The 18,149-nt window shown below is 34.6% G+C and overlaps 2 protein-coding genes across 2 annotated transcripts; one reads left to right on the forward strand and one right to left on the reverse strand.

The window, feature by feature from the left end:
• Positions 1-6,912: 6,912 nt before the first annotated feature.
• Positions 6,913-8,160, forward strand: LOC133313763 (leucine-rich repeat extensin-like protein 4). Its single transcript, XM_061515174.1, has one exon. It carries the CDS (start codon positions 6,913-6,915, stop codon positions 8,158-8,160), a length of 1,248 nt encoding a protein of 415 aa, XP_061371158.1.
• A 4,148-nt stretch (positions 8,161-12,308) lies between these two features.
• LOC133313772 (uncharacterized) lies at positions 12,309-15,196 on the reverse strand. Its single transcript, XM_061515184.1, has 2 exons — positions 14,607-15,196; positions 12,309-12,969 (listed from the first exon to the last, which is right to left on the reverse strand). Exons 1-2 carry the CDS (start codon positions 15,194-15,196, stop codon positions 12,309-12,311), a joined length of 1,251 nt encoding a protein of 416 aa, XP_061371168.1.
• Positions 15,197-18,149: the final 2,953 nt, after the last annotated feature.

Below are 18,149 nucleotides of genomic sequence, written 5' to 3' on the forward strand. Positions count from 1 at the left end.
AGGTGGCTTTGAAATTTATAAGAAAAGGGTGTGACGTAAGTCATCCTCTTTCTGCTTTAATCATCCAAGCTCGTAGCATGCTCCAAAGAGACTGGATTATTCAGCTTAGTCATACTTATAGAGAAGGCAATTTTTTTGCTGATTGGCTTGCTACTCATGCAACTCATCAGGATGGTCAGCTGATTATGCTGGATGTCCCTCCAACGGCTTGTTTGGAATTGCTTCGTAATGACTTGAGGGGAGTTAGTCTCCCAAGATTGTGCCCAGTATAGGCCTTTTTTGTTGTTGCTTTAGTTTTCATTGTATTTCCAAAAAAAAAAAAAGAAAAAAAAAAGAAAAAAAAAAACTTAGATAAAAAAAAAATATATTCATGTAAAAGGGAGCATCCAATCATGCAACGGTCCTAGACCATTTAAAATTTTCTCGTTGCTTAGTCTTCTATATGTGAATGGAGATCTCCCCTATTTTGAGCTGCTCTAGTTAGGGGTGAAACTGGACCGGGCAGACTTACAGAGGCCTATGTCAGGTCAGATCTGACCTAGTATATTTCGTAAAATAGGTCGGGCTTGGGCCTTGAAAAATTTTGTTTAATAAATAGAATGTATGCCCACTTTCATAAGGTCTGGCTTATAAGCCTACAGGCCGCCCTTTATTGTACTATTTATTTTAAATAAAATAAAATAGAATAAGTATGCCTTGAAGAAAAAACAAAAGATATAAATTTAATCAATTGCAATTATTTATAACTTAATTATATTCGATTATATTTTAATATAAATCTGACTTTGTTTCTTATATAGGAAGAACTAACATCTCACCATGTTAGATTGTGTATATAAATATATTAAAAGGTTGTTGGGAGATGTTATACTTATTACAAACATCATGAAGTGTTTGTTGGATTCATGTAGTTATTTTAATTTACATAGTATGGATTTGTTTGTTGGATCTCATGAAATATATGTTATTTAGTTTTAGGATTTTGCTTTTGAAAGTGACTTAAATGCAAATTGTGATGAGTTTTGTTGTGATTCATGATTCTGTTTGGACGTTGAAATTGTGATTTTTGGTTTAGCAACAGAATTTGAGTATTTTGTAAAGTTGATTTATGGTTCTGCTTGGAAGTTAAAAATTAACAGACTAACGGGCTAGACCAGACCATTTGTTTTTTATAAACAGGCCAAGTCAGGCTAACAGTTAGACTCGTACTAGGCTTGGGTCAAGCCAAATTAAAATTTTTTGGCATAGACTTGAGCTTTTCGAGACAAAACTTGGCCTAACTTAGTCCACTTTCATCCCTAACTCTAGTCATGTAACAGTAAACCATATGTAATTGATTAGAAGCAGCTTTCGCCCTTCTATTTGAGGGGTACTTCATAATTTTAGGACAGGGAGGAATGTGCTAAATATAGATGAAAGGATTCGTAAATCTAATCGCGATCAACCATATTTTGAACTCTGCGGCCACATAACATCATTAAAATTCTTACAGCTTCTATCATATTTTTAATTGTATCACTTTCTCTGAAGCTCTTAATATATCCGAACCTTAAAATAGAGCAATTTTTCATGTTTTTTTTTTTCTTCTTCTAAATACTCAGGAAGGAGGAAGGAGGTGGAGACGGGAGACTATTGGAAAGGGATTGAATCTCCATGTTCCTTGTTTATTCGAAGCTTGTAACTAATCATAATTTACGCAACATTAACCCGTAGGTTGATTATGGGATTTCAAATGTAGATTAAACATTTTCATTTCATATATTGCATAATAATGTTTGGATGAGAGTTTCTCTTCTTTCTTATACTTTTCACTGTTAACATAGGAATTAGGAACTTTAATAGTTATGTTTTTTTTTTATTTTTTTTTTCATTTTTTTTTTTTTGTAAACAACTATTTCAAACCAAAAATTTAAGTTATTAGATGAGGTTACATTAATAATTTTATATTTCTCTAACACGTCTTCTCATACAACAGCCAACTGGACTTGAGGAGTGGATAATGTATAGATCCACTTACTTGTGCTAAGAAACTTCACAAGACTTAATTAATTATTAATTAAATAAGGGCGGTGAGGATTGAACTCGTGACACCGAAGCTCTAATACAATATAAAGAACCAATTCAATCCAAAAGTTTAAACTAATAGGCGAGGTTGCATTAATAGTTTATATTATTCTCTAACACGCCCTTCACACGAGAGAGTGGACAATGCGCAAGTCCACTTATCTATGTTGAAAATTCCACATTACATGGGAGACAGTGATGATCGAACTCGTGATACTGAGACTCTGTTACTATGTAAAGAATTAGTTTAATTTAAAAGTTTAAGCGATCGATCGAGTGTGAGTCTTTTTAATGGTTTATATTATGCTTTAACACATCCCTTCACGCAATAGCCTTTCGGCTTGAAGCGTGGATATTGCATAGACCTAATTTTTTGTTTTACTATTTTACTAAAAAATGGGAGACGGTGAGAATCGAATCCGAGACACGAGTCTCTAATACCATGTAATAGATAACAATTTCAATCCAAAAGCGTAAACTATTATGTAAAATTATTAATGAATTTATACTTCTGAAACAGTTATTACTTATTTTATTTTTTCTCGTCCAAACAAAAGGTTAGAGATATTTGTGTACCATATTCTTAATCCTCCTAATCCGACAATGATTGATATGCTTTATGAAATAAAGAGAAAGGACTAGACGTAAAGGTCAAGCAAAGCCACCATTTATGCAGCAACTAACCCAAGAAATCCTTCGCAAGGATCAAAGATGGGACCTAATGTTACAATTATTACAGAAGGTGACCACACCAGTCTTAATCCTATTTGATAGCACATGGAAGTGTGTTTTTGGTTGTAGATAAGAGCTTAAAGGCAGAAACAGAGAACGTGAGGATGTCCAAAGCAGAAAGTTCATAGATAGAGGGCCTAATAATCTTATGTTACCGGTTTAGAATGGTTTAATGGATGAATGCCTAATTTAAGAACATTCATTTAGACTCGTCCTATCTACGAGCCGGTTTTTGCGGGGTGGGTTGGTGGGTGGCAACACCATTATAAATGTGTTATTAGTTTGGTGACTACGCTTTGAAAATGCAACTACTTAACTGGAACTTCACTTTATGTAGTAGATGAAGAATTGAAAAGAGGAATCTTTCTCTATTTCGATCACCTTTCGTTGGTTTTCTTTTCTTCATTTTCTTTTGTTGAGTGGGACATTGGTTTATGACTAGCTGCTTTCCATTAGTAGTCAAAATGGCGTGCCCTCTTTTTCGCTATCGTTTTCACACCAAGCTCATTCTGCCTAATGATTGATTTCTGGACCATTCTCCCATTATTTAGGTAAAGGAATCGAACACTACATTCCACTAATTTTTGTTTAACTGTAGATATTGCAGCTCAATATAGAATTCAATAAAATTGCTTCAAACACTAAATTATTTGAAAATAGCACACTCCTACATTTTAAACGGGCTTTATTTTTTTAATTATTATTTTTCGAGAAGACTACTTTAGCGTTGGTATTAAAAGCTAGAAATTAAGAGACAACTTTTCACGACCGTTGGCTAGTAATTATAATAGCTACCATCTGGCAACCATTTACCACAACATGAACTCCCTCTACCAGCCCCGCAGCCACATATACAAATGTTTGTGTTTATTGCTTGGTGGATATTTGAAGGATTCTACCTCCCAAGGGTGTTAATTAAGCTACAGGCTCGTACACAACTATTATTGTGTCCTACAAATAAAAAGCTGCACTCCACGTACTTCGGCTTTTTGACCCTTATAACTTTTTATTAATAATTAATTACCAAATTGACCCTCATTATAAACTATTTTAAAAATTTAACCTCCTCAACAAACATAACACTGATCTGCCCCTGTTTGACCGTTGACCACCAAGCCTACCCGGGTACACCCCTCCCTACCCGGGTATTTTTTGAAATTTTTTGTCTACCCGGGTAGGGAGGGGTGTACCCGGGTAGAGTTCTTCAATCTGGGAAAATGTTTGAATTATTTACCCGGGTAGGGAGGGGTGTACCCGGGTAAATCTCTGTCAAAAACCCTAAAATGAAATAAAACTCAAGAGACTAAAATGAAATCCCATTGAACTCAAGAGACTGCTACATAACAACTCCTATAGCACTTGTAAGTTTACTTACATTAACAGTCATCACCAGGAATTCTAACAGAACTCGGAAACTGACACCAGGCCTTGGATGCAAAATGAAGCAGGAGGAGGCAGAATAATGCATGGCCTCTGTCAAATAGGTTCAGAAATTCACACATCCAATGACAAGAAGCGATACCTGTTCAAAAACTGCAACAAACTAGATTAGGAAAAAATTGTATGAGGAACAAGTACAAGAGCAGTAAAGTTGAAAGGTACCCTTTTCTCAGAAGCATTCATTCAAAACCAAACTTGCAAAGAAATCAAAAAAAAGTTTAGAACTTTCAACCAACCCAAGATTTGAAAAAACCATAGCAAATGGTAGGTGACAATACCGTGGGAAGATGGGATAAAAAAATTAACATAAGATGAAGATAAGGAGGAGAAACCGATTTTGTAAATTGTATGTCTGTTGGCTGCTGCAGAGATCTAGGAGGGGTTTTGGGGTTTCTGGTGGAGATTTACCCGGGTACACCCCTATGTACCCGGGTAAATAATTCAACTATTTTTCCAGATTGAAGAACTCTACCCGGGTACACCCCTCCCTACCCGGGTAGGCAAAAATTTCAAAAAATACCCGGGTAGGGAGGGGAGTACCCGGGTAGACTTGGTGGTCAACGGTCAAACAGGGGCAGATTGGTGTTATGTTTGTTGGGGAGGTTAAATTTTTGAAATAGTTTATAATGAAGGTCAATTTGGTAATTAATTATTAATAAAAGGTTATAAAGGTAAAAAAGCCCACGTACTTCTAATCTACGCGTCTCTTTCGAGTTTAACTATGTCTAAAGAAACAGATTAAATATGATAAACAAAAATTTTATCTTTAAGAGACTAGTTTAGTATAATTTTATTTTAGAAAACCCATGGAACAATACTTTAATTTTTGAGGAGTTAATTTAATAATAAAAATATTTTTAAAAGACTAATCGGGTTTATTCTAAAGGAAAAATATTTATCCTTTTAAATGATACAACTTATGTCATTTTATTTTTACAAAGAGATGAGATCATATTTTTATTTTTTTGTCCACTCTCTCTCATACTCTATCTCTTTTTCTCATTTAAAATGACACAATTTTACATTTTTTAAAATAATACATATTTTTTCAACTAACACAACCGTTATACTTTTTTTATTTCTCTCTGCTGTAGATATTTACCAACTCTCTTAATCTTTATTTAACTATCTTTAATTAAAGTGGAAAGCTTGGCAGTAACTTTAAATGAAACAGTGATGGTTATTTCTGCAGCAAACCAACTTTTCATCATTTTGTGAGTAACTATATATACACGCCAATTTTTCTTTTAAAAAATATATAATTAAACTCCTTTTTTTATTTATGCAAAATCATGTTAATTTTTTTTTTATATAAATCATAATTATCTTTTTGAAGTAAGCTTATGATATTTTCATAAGTTTTGATTCTTTAAATCGATTATAAAACTAATTCCGAGTATAAGACATGTCAAAAATTAAGATTTTACATCCCCTTAAAACAATGGAATTTGCGTTCATCGTTTAACATGACAAGAAAATTTTTTCTATACACACAATATTTTGTGGGGCCCGTATTTTTTGGATATAAAAAAAAAATTACGGCATGCAAAATGAATCTCTATAACATAACAGAATCACTTTTCCTACAATATATTTTTTATAAAACCCTAAAATAATATTGATGAAAATTAAACCGAAATCTTTTTCACCTAACTTTCATGAACTGACCAGGGTAATGGGTACATTATTTTAAAAGTTGTCCATGAAAACTTATGCTCTTTGTGTCTTTAGACCGTGGATACTTACCTCCAACATTAATTACTAATAATTATATGGGTTTCTTGTCTCTGCTTTCATTGCTGATGAAAAAACTTACAGCAAATATATTTATATTTACTTAAGATATGGAGTCGGATCTTGAAATTTAAAAAAAAATAAAAAATTCCAAGATCCGAAACCAGATCCTGGTGGAAGTAAGTGTTGCTGCAAATTTTTTGATCTGCAGCAACACGAGAGCTATTAAAACCTAATTATATAATTAGAATCATATTATGTAATAGGCTTTAATAGCTCTAGCTCTCATGTCGCTGCAGATAAGAAAATGTACAGCAACATTTATTTTCATCAGAATACAGTTCCGTATCGTGATATGTTTTTTTTTATTCCAGGATATGGCTCTGTATCCTAGTGTTAAAAGTTTGCTGTAATTTTTCTCATCTGCAGTGACAGCAGAAACGAGAAACCCATACGATTCAAAAACATTTCAAAATATATCAAACGGCATATTACGGCACCGTATTTTATTGTATATATTAATTAATTAATTATAAATTATTTTAGTTAATAAATTGTTTATAATAAATTAATAAAATATATTTTAAATATTTAATTAGTTGTAAATAAATTATTAATAATTAAATTCCGATAATATTGGAATACTTCTCCATGACCCGAGCAAATGGAATTTTTATTTTTATTTTTGTGTTATAAAGGATATCCCAAAGTTGAATCCAACAGAGGTCAACAAGTCCTGTACTGAAAAAGTTGTACAAAGCTGTAGCTCAAACCAAAGCAATACACAAACTAAAAAGAAAATGACGAATGAAACTATGGCACATTGAAGACCAGTTATAACTATTTGTCTACCACTTCCTCTCTTAATGTAGCAGCAATCTTATTTGGACAACCTTAAAGCCATATACAATCAAATAAGCATCCTTGTATCTTCAGTTCAAGATGGACAAGGGTTGGATTCGGACTTTTCTCATCCTTCTCCATCTAAATGCAGCAAAAGCTGCCATTGGTGTCGGTGGCATAGGTGGTGTTGGTGTTGGTGTTGGTGTTGGTGTTGGTATTGGCAATGGTGGGGCTAACAGCCCAGGGCCCTCGGGATCTTCAGTGCCAAAGCTGGATGGTGCTTACAAAGCTCTTCAGGCGTGGAAATCTGCAATTACTGACGACCCATTGAAGATTCTAGATAGCTGGGTTGGTTCTAATGTTTGTTCTTATAAAGGGGTGTTTTGTGCAAATCCTGAGGATGCAAATGGAATTGCAGTGTCAACTGCAACTGGCCCTGTTGTTGTTGCAGGAATAGATCTCAACCATGCAAATCTCCAAGGAACTCTTGTCAAAGAGCTCTCTTTGCTTGCTGATATTACTCTTCTCCACCTCAACAGTAATAGATTTACTGGTACAGTTCCTGATACATTCAAAGACCTCACCTCTCTGGAAGAGTTAGACCTCAGTAACAACCAACTTTCAGGTCCTTTCCCCACTGTTATTTTAAACATGCCAAGCCTCATCTACTTGGACCTCAGATTCAACTACTTCTCTGGGGCACTTCCTGAACAACTTTTCAATAAGAAACTGGATGCTATATTTCTCAACAACAATCAATTTGGAGGTGAAATTCCACAGAACTTGGGTAATTCCCCAGCATCAGTGATAAATTTAGCCAACAACAAGTTCAGTGGAAACATCCCAGCAAGTTTTGGCTTCATGAGTTCTAAACTAAAGGAGATTCTCTTCCTCAATAACCAGTTAACAGGTTGCATTCCTGAAGGGGTGGGGATCTTAACGGAGATGCAAGTTTTGGATGTGAGCTTCAATTCACTCATGGGTCATTTGCCAGACACAATATCTTGCTTGCAAGATATAGAGGTTCTCAATTTGGCACATAACAAGCTTTCAGGAGAATTATCTGATGTGATATGCTCTTTGAGAAGCCTAGTAAATTTAACTGTTGCTTACAATTTCTTTTCTGGGTTCAGCCAAGAATGCTCAAGGCTTTTCAATGTGGGCTTTGATTTCTCAGATAATTGCATTCCTGGAAGAGACATGCAAAGACCTCCACCAGAATGCTCTATAATCCCAGGTGGTAGCCTCAATTGTCTAAGAATCCCTACTCCAAAACCTCTTATTTGTAGTGCACTGGCTGCTGCAAGTGCCTCTGAACACCCAAATCACCGATCATCATCTCCCTGATAGCAACCGTATAGTAACAGGTTGGTCATGGTTTTTCCACTAATTAATGAAATGCTACCAATTTAATTCAGGCCATGCTAATTTTGTTCTTGTGGATTCTGAAAATATATTAGAAAATTATTCTTGGCCCACACGGATAAGATATGCCTTGATTTTGTGGGCAAACAGATTTCCGAAACTTTTTAATATCCTCATGGAACAGCATAAAAAATTAAGTCTATGATGGTGTTAACGAGCAACATAATTTCTCTGTCTCGTGGCATGCTTGTTTGTTTTGGTCACTTTAATGTGTACAAGTATCACGAGTTCTTTAGATTGTGCCGTCAGCTTCATTCCCTCGCATCATAAGGTTACCCAAATTGCGAGTAGTTGGCCTGCCAAAATGCCAATTTAATCATATAAATGGGGTTATATTATTATTGAGAATTGGTTATGCACTCTGCCTAGGAAATATTTCAATATAATTAATAGCTGTTAGACTGTAAGTCTGTAATTGATGTAGAGAAAAATAAGAATAGGATTACACTTCAAAAGAAGTATCATTGATTCAGATAACCTAATAGCTTAGGCTTCTTCTTGTTTTTTTTTTTTTTTTATCTCTAACATGGATCACATAAGCAAGTGCTCTCGCATAAGGAAACTATTCAACAAAAGAGAATATCAACATAAGGGTTGTTGCTCCAGTGGTGATCTACCTAAATTTTAGGATTTGACCTGCTCAAATGATAGTGATTTGAATTTTGAGAGTCATAATTCCTAAAAAGAGTAGAGAAACACAAATCCAAAATCAAATTAATCTGATTCATTAAGACTTTGAATGCCGATTGGTATATATATAAAAGAAAAAATATTCAACAAAAGCAAATTTTGTTTTTTTTCCTTCTTCTACTGAAGTTGACCCGGTATTTGACAGTTTTTGAACCTCTTTAGTCATTTTTTTTTAAAAAAAAATGTATTGAATCAATAAATGATCTAAACTATCACAGAAATTATTTGAGTATTTGTAATGGTTTTCACTGTAGACCCTCGCGTTTTTCACACATTTTGGTAATGAAAGGATATGTGTCATTTTGTCATGAATTACCTAATAATATCAACTTAACTCGCAACTAGTCAACCAAAATTCCATATATGTGAGAATCATTTATATTTGATAAACTCCCGTTTCTGTGCTTTATTATAATTTCGGCCATTCTTTGACAATGAAATCAATCTACAAAACCAGAGTCATATTTTACAAAAACTTAGCTACCTACAATTTAAATGCAATAACTATAGAAACCGATCTCCCGCAGTCAAAAGGAATATCTTAAATGCGTGATTAGTTCTAGTACTATTGATTAAGTTAGGATGTTTTGTTGTAATTGCATAAACGACAGTCACAATTTGCTAAGTATAAGAAATTAGTGCTCGAGCTAATTAATGGTGAAGGCAACAACATTGAAGGATTCCAAGACACGACAAAAAAGAAATACTATTTTTAGAGCATCCTCTTACTGCCATTATAGGTAATTAATTAACTGGACGAGATCATGAGGATGAGACAGTGATATTTCCTAAAATAAAATTCTCTGGACCAATCTTAGTGGACGATAAAGGTATAGCCACATCTAACTTTGCCTTGTTTATATAAATTTTTTAAAAATTGAACTAAAAATTAATTTGGCTAAACTTTGGAGTCATGATTCATAAATTTATTGGTTCGACCATTAACTTTATAAATAAACTTTTTTTGAATGGTAAATGAGAAAAATAATGTATATACCGAACACACAAAATTTTCAGTTTAATTTAAGTATAAAACATTAATAAATTAGGATTGGGCGCAATAATTGAAAACCCAAGCTGTTCTTTTCAAAAAGATAGCAACAAGACAAGGTCCAATGATACCGGTCTAACCTCAAATCATCTTCAGACTTGAGTCCAATTGTTTTCAGCCCAAAAACAAGTTGACATTGGGAATAGAGGATTTTTACTGCACAATTGCATGATAACGTTTATGGCCAAATATTAAAAGAAATAAAAAGAGATTTTAAACAAACCCTGCATAATATATGTTTTGAATCACATGTATCTTTCACGGGTGGCAATCCTGTTCCGGGTGGATCCATTATTAATGTTTTGAATTTCTCGTAAAGATGATATTGAGGAGGATCGAATACATGCTTTCATCTCACCTGCTCAGCTCTCATGCGCCAATTAAGCTAGCATCATTTGGTCCAAAGCAATTATTTATGTGTTATATTGATTATTTAATTATAAAATTAAATATAGATTTTTAACGGAATAATTGTTTTTTCTTCATAGAAAATGAACAATTGTTATTATTATTTTTCATTAATTGCCCTCTCCATAAGCATTAAACATGATTACAAATAATGAAATTTCAAATATAGATATAGTATATTAGTTCCTTTTACTGAAATGATTTATATTATAAGCTGTAAAAATTGAATGGAGGCATTTACAACAATATTATCATTTATCCCCTTTTTTTTTTTTGTAAATTATTTATCCCTTTACAAAAGCGATCAAAACACATTTTGGAAGAATTTTGAAGCTTCCCCTTTTACAGAATCTGAGCTAAATTACTAAGGATTTAATTTTAGTTAGTTTTGACATAAACCTTTTTAAACTATCATTTTATGTGTTATTACATTATAAAAAGGTGTTTTAGGGGTGTTCGCGGTCTGGACTGGATCGGTTTTGAAAGCAAAAATCATCCGATCCAATGCCTTCGATTTGATCATATAATCATCCATCTGATTTGGATTTTGTTTTCAAATCCGATCCGATCCAATCCATTTTTTTCGGTTTGGATTTGACTGATTTTCGGTTTTTTGAAAATCCTAAAATTTATTTCATGATTATCGTGCAAATAACATCTTTTGTATATATTGGCTTTGTAAATTTATTTATTTTGAAATACAAAAGCATTAGTAAACTATAATTTTTTTTTTTTTTTTTTGCAATAAGATATGAAGCTCTACAAAGACAAAATTTTATACCAACAAAGCCCAGCACAATTGGTAGATAGCTGGGTTCCTTAAGCATGCTGACAGAGGTTCGATTCTTGGCCGTGTCTATGGAGAAGACTTTGTTGGGAGAGGTTTATCCACTTAATGTGATCTCCCTCCTCGAAAGCATTAGTCTTCGGCTGTCGGCCGGAGGATACCTTGAGAAAACAAAAAAAGATAAAATTTTATTGATGAGATGTGACTTCTTGGGTTTAGTTGATGGGTTAATGGGTCTTGGGTTTAGAAATTTTTAGGCTATGATTAGGAAAAGACCCAAGTAGGTAGAGGAGAATTAATATATTGGATCGGTTTGGATTGGATCGGTTTTCATCAACCCATCCAAAAACCGAACCAATCCAATTAAAATTTGGGGTTTTTTTTAAAATTTGCGGTTTTTCGATTTTCAGTTTATTCAGTTATCGATTTTTCGGTTCGGTCACCGTGGTTTGAATGGGTTTGGATCGGTTGATGAACACCTCTAGTTTCACCTATTACAAAATTGTTGTGATAGACAAAATCTCTAAATAATTATTTACAAGTTATTGAGTGCTAAATAAATAAATAAAATTGTATTGATGTGGACTAAAATTAAACTCAACTAATAATAGAGGTTTGATGGAAATTTGGAAGAAAATGGAAGATGTCCAAAATAAAAAATATAATTATTAAATATTTAGAATAAAAAAAGACACGAAACTATTTGCATTTAATATTTTTGTACAATGAAATATTCTGTTCAGATTTATACACCCAAAAACCAGACAATTTTGCTCAGCTGTAAAATCGCTCCCCTAATGTAAGCTGTTGACAAAACCCCACATGAAGGTAATCAAAATTAGCAACTGTATGTGATATCTTTTCACAACACTATGAGACTAGAAGGAATAAAATTCCAGAGCAAGCAAGGCCCAGCAACCTTAACAAAACCAAACCGCCAAAGCTTCAAGCACTCCGAGATGAGGGCGACAAGCCAAAAAAGAATGTTCAAGATAGGTGAGACAAAAACCGGGTTGAAAGAATCAGGAACTGAAATGTTGGATTGCAGCTAGAGAGTATGAACAAATTGGCTGTCACTGCAGAGCAGATGGTAACTTGCAAGAACATTAATTAATCAAATAGATTTCATGCAAGTTATGAAAAGGAATCTTGTTCATCATGGCAAAGCTCCTTTCTAAGTTTATGCGAGAAAAGCATGCAAGCATCCATGCTAAGGTCAATAGCAGCAGAGAGCGCAATGAAAAGAGCAGCATCACTCATGCATGTCACATGCTGTGCCCCAACTTGTACAACAGGTTTACTAACTTTGCCTTCACCGTCCAAAGTTGAACCCATCACAAACCCTTCACCTGGTAATCTTGAACCCAATCCAGAATCCTTCATCACTTTGTAATCAATGCAGAACTGGCCACCCTTTTTGACACTCACTGTGCCTTGAGCAATGGGTATTACGTTGGCAGGTCCATTGTCAGAAAAAAGCTCAACCTTGTAGCCCAAGCCATCGACAGGACCTCTTTCTCGCCATGCCTCCAGACGACCCCATGGCTTCCAGCTACTCACGGAGGCTCCATTAGGGCGAAGAATGAGCCAGGCACCAGGGTTTGATCGGGAAACGCGATCTGAACCAGGGGAAGGAACAAATGGAGTTATCATGGAGGCTGCAGCAACGGGTGAGCCAGAGAGATCATGAATCATGATCATCCAACCCTTTCTATCCCTGCCTTGACGTTCTCTGTCACCTGAGAAGGATCTTCTCCATCTACTAGGATTGTTTGTAGAACTTGATGGAAGAGACCTGAATTTTCAACAAGGAAAAGAAAATGTCATGAACATGATAATATAATTAATTATAAACTAATAGTCGTGATCATTTATTAATAAAAGTAGCAGCGTAATTGAACTGAATCAGAGTGTGAAGGTATATAACTGTTTCCCAGAAAGGTATACTATGTTGATTTTAAGGAGACGTAAGAGGTAATGGTATAGACCAAAGTTACAAGGTGTCGTCATACTAGCCTTAGTCTAGCTGAGGATGCTAAGAGGGGGGTGTTTAAGGGCTATGGCTATGGTCGAGGTGAAAGTTTTACAAAGTAACAATAATAGAAAGCGAGTGAAAAAGATGAATAGTGAGGAAGCTGAGGTCCTTTTATATATAGGAGGTTAGAGATTCCTTCCAAATATATAAAATGTGATGCCATAACAGTTTCCAGCCATGTAGACCCGGTTAGGTGTGAGGCTGCGTGACCCATAACGTGTTAAGGTCGTGCGTGCACACGGAAAATGTAAAAGAACACATATACAGTGAAGTCATATGCTCCGCGTGCCAAGTGATGGTGATCTCTGGACAGCTATTTGAACTGGCTAGGCAAGTTCATCGGGCCATACCAGAGCAGTAATGAAATTGTCAAACTGTGATAGGAATAGGATTATCAAATTCTAAGAGATACTAAGAGTGCAGCCGTATAATGTCACATGGGATGGAATCTTATCAGGTAGTTTATGTTTCATAGTTTGAAAAATCTCTACTTGTCTGTTAGACCGAACATGGGTATGCAGCTAAAGGAAGACCCTTCATTAATTTATTAGCTCTTCAACAGAATTATTTATTTGTAGTCCAATTGCCATAGGATGTGGACTTTCATTTGAAGGGTAAAAAAAAAAAAAAGTGAAGGACCTGAAGTTTTAGCGAAAGCCAAAAGAAAAAAGCTGCAAAATCAAATTTGAGTAATGGATTCTTGAGTTAGAAGAAAACCAATTAAGCAACTAATTAGTTAAGAAAAGAAAGGGTAGAAGAGTTTAATTAAAATCAGGGGATATTAATGTTTCAGATGGAGGAGGCAGTTAGTCTGCACTAAATCGTCTCATTTAAGATTGTCTTTTTCGTAATCCATAAGTTAATAATCGATAAAAAGGCCAAAATTACAAAAAAAGGTTAAAACATCGTACGTTATCTTTTTTAAAAAAAACTTTAAAAAAATGCTTAATGACAAATATAATGAAGCAGGCGTTTTTCATCCAGCCCATGGAAAAAGACATATGAAAATGAAAATTTCGTGGTGCCACCACCATTTTCGTGTATCTTTCAACAGAAAAATAAAGAAACAACAAATCCTAAACCTTACCTTAATCCATAATCAACCCACCATTTTAGTTCCAGTACTAAATTTGCCTTTCTAAGCATAAGATACATATATGTAAAGTTTTATTAAATCATTTTCAATTTTGCTGAATCAATTCCCAAAAAGAAAAGTAAAATCTTTCTTCAGAAATTTTTTTAATAAAAAATAAATGAGAGAAATGGAACAGATGGCGCTAATGCATTACTTCAGTGGTTCACCTACACTGACTACGGTACACCCATGGCTCACATTAGCAGACAGAATGATTGAAAACTAAAATGCACAGGGTTGCAAAAGAGCAAGAGAGACTCACCGGGATCTGTAGTTGCGATCAGCACAGAATTTGCAGCTGAAAACGGGTTGGCTGATATTCCCCTGAATCTGGAAAACCACGGGGCTACACTCCGGTTCGCCTCCGAACTGAAAGACGAACCGTGGATCGGGTTCAGACCGGACCAGAAGGTGAAGCTGGGCCGGTTTATCGTTCTTCCCAAGCTTGAGCCACCCATTATGGAACGTGTTGGAGCGAGAGACCGCAGTGAGCAAGTCAACGGTGACCACAACACGGCCCAGAAGCTTGGCGCTGCGGACCCCACAGGTGCGGCCCATGCGGCCGTTGTACACGGAGACGGTGAGAGTGAGTGGCTTGCCGGAGAGACGGCGGAGAGCGGCGGAGTCAAGGTGGAAGGCGGGGGAGGAGGTAGTTGAATCGGGAGCAGAGTTGGAGTTGGAAGAAGAGAGAGGAAGGAGTGCAGTGTGGGAAGGGAAAGTCTTAATGCGAATTTTGCAGAAGCATGGAGTGGTTGATGGGTGAACACCGGAAACTGGTGCGGGTTTTGTTGGCGATGGAAGCTTTAGAGCGAGAGATTCAACCATGAGGCGCACAAAGGGGCATGGATCCATTGAAATTGATTTGGTGGGAACGAGAGACTCAGACTCGGACTCAGAGAGACACAGAGAGACACAGCTTAATCGGAAACATTTAACCTTTGTGGACTACAATAGGTGTCAATTAAGGGTTAAAAAAAAACATATCTTCTTTTCTTTTTTTTGGCTGTTTTCGCGGGAAAATGACTCGATCCGAATACGAGGATGCATGGTTGCGTTTTTCCGTGTGATACATGCGACACGACAATCCGGAATTTATACTAGGTACTAATTGCCACCATAGATAGATATAGGTGCACTTTATGTTTCTCTGGAAAATTTGGAATTGTAAAATGCCTCTACTTTTTTTCTTTTTTTTAAAAAAATGACTCTATTTTTCCCCATTTTTCCTAAGTTTTTTTTTTTTTAATTCTAAACCGTAAATGCACTAATTATCGTGTTAAATATAAAATAATTATATATAACAAAGTTTTGTATAATCAGATAGGCCAAGTGTTGATGCTTTAGATTTGAGTTTAATTTAATTTCTAAATATATTGTTGAATTATTTTTATATATTATTTTTATATCCAAATTCATTTATTGGTATAACAAATATTTTATTAAACTTTATTGTATTATCACACACGCAAAAGATGCTCCATTTAAACATTTATATGTACTTTACATCAATGTATGTGGGGTAGTATTTTATTTGCCCACGTACTGTTTAATTTTAAAATAAAAATAAAAATTTCATTGAAAAGAATTAGTTTTAACTGAAATAATAGACATATACTCATTTTTTTAAAATAAAAAATAAATAAATGAGTCTCATATATTTTATGTCTATGATATAGAATATTAGTCTCCTAGAACATGAAATTAATATTTTCCTAATTTTAAATAATAAAAATAAATTTAATTTCGTTTAAGAAGAATATAATAGAGTATTTGGATTAGTTGTGATTAGATGTACAACTTTCCGGTAAAAAGAAGAAGAAAGTGATGTATAATTGGGGGAATGGATAAAACGAGAGGCGCAAGAGAAGAAATGTGGAGGTGGTGGGGTCAGAACAGCTGGGTTTAGGGTGTAATCACGTTGTCATTTGTCACACTGCCTCTCTGGCCGCATTTCACTTTGGCGTTTTCATTCACCAAAATTTCAAACATTAATTTGGACCCATAGTTTCCTACTTTCCTTGACAGATTGACGACTTCACTTCACGATGCTATCTAATTATTCTCCTTGTTAGGCTAACTGGCTAAGCGCAACTTTTAGACCACATTTTACTTTAATATGCAAGAAAAATTAAATTAGGATTTGCTATTTGACTGATCTGTTCATGTATTTCTTAATTAAGCCAAAAACTATAAGACAAAAATTATTTGATGTTTTATAAAAGAAAAATAATGGACGCAAAGATTGTAGAATTGCATTTGTTTTTATTAAGTAAACTAATTAAAAGAAAAAATTACTACGTAATTCACAGACATATTTTCAGTTTATACATAAAAAAACAACTGGGAAAATTAAATTTGTTTTCACAATATCTTAAAAGAGTAAATTTGTTTGCCTTTGATTTTCATTAAGTTTATTTATGTAAAAAGGTTAATAATATAAACTGGGGGTATAAAAAGAAAACTACATGATAGAAAAAAAAATTATGCTTTAAAATGAAAAGGATAAACTAAATAAGCTATGAATTTTTTTTTTTTTGATAACAATAAGCTATGAATTACTGATAGGCTGTGTGTGATATTATTTATATAATTTTATATATTCTTAATTTTATTCTCCATTCTATTTCTTCGCTGTTGTTACTATCAACTTAAGGGTGTACATGACAATCTTCCCGAAATCAATTCTTTTTTAATTTCTGTTTCCGGGAACAGAAATGAATAGGAAACTCGTTTGGTAAAATCGGTTTATTTTTTTGTTCCCAGGATGAATCGGTTTAATTTTTGTGCTGGGGAACAGACAAAAGAATAAAAAAAAAATTCTGTTTTTTTGTTCCCATGCTCAAAATGAAAAACACTTATCTTTCTCAATCACTCTCCACCTCTATCATCATCACCACCACCACCATCATCCTGACACGACTGTCGCCACCATCGTCGCCGCGACCATCGCACCACTAGTGCCGCCGTCACCACCCCTCACCACCACGAAGTCACCGCCACCATTACCACCACCTCCACCTATCACTACCACCATGCGACCACCACCACAACTACCATCGCCGCCACCGCCACCACCACTATCACCACCATCATCGCAACCATTGTCGTCACCGCCACCATCGCCATCACACGCCAGTGCCACCACCCTCATCGCTATCACTACCACCACCACGACGCCACCACTACCATCACCACCACTGTCACCAACCACCACTACCATTGCCGCAACCACTACCGTACCGCCGCTGCCGCCACCACCACAACCACACCATATGGAAAGGAAAGAGTTGATCCGAAATTTTTTTATATTTAATAGGAATTATTTTTTATTATATTATTTGTTGTGTTATCAAACACAATTCTCATTCTCGGAATAAAAATGGAACATGTTATCAAACACATTTTTTTTCTCAGAAACTGTTCCAAGGCACAGAAATATAAAAGAATTGTTTCTTTTCAGAAACAGTGCTCGGGAATAGAATGATTGTCATGCACACTTACGCGAGACATGTAAATATTTGAACATTATAAATTTGTCTTTTAAGTTTTAAATTTATATAGTATTAAAAGTGGCTATGATAAAATTTATAGAAAAAGAATAAATATTTTATTACTCAACACCATAGCCTATAACAAATATATAAAATAATTAAATTTCTCCATCAATTTATTAATTACTCGATTAATTCAGTTTGAGCCGGCAAGACTATAAGAGTGGCAAAATTCTCCCAACCAAAATTTTGAAACTACTATATTCCAAATTGGAACTTGAAATCATTTAAAAAAATAAAAAAAAAATATATAT

This window comes from Gastrolobium bilobum, unplaced genomic scaffold (genome assembly GCF_033153095.1).
Source record: "Gastrolobium bilobum isolate Gb01-03AN ecotype WA unplaced genomic scaffold, APGP_CSIRO_Gbil_v1 utg15927, whole genome shotgun sequence".
Classification (NCBI taxonomy): domain Eukaryota; kingdom Viridiplantae; phylum Streptophyta; class Magnoliopsida; order Fabales; family Fabaceae; genus Gastrolobium; species Gastrolobium bilobum.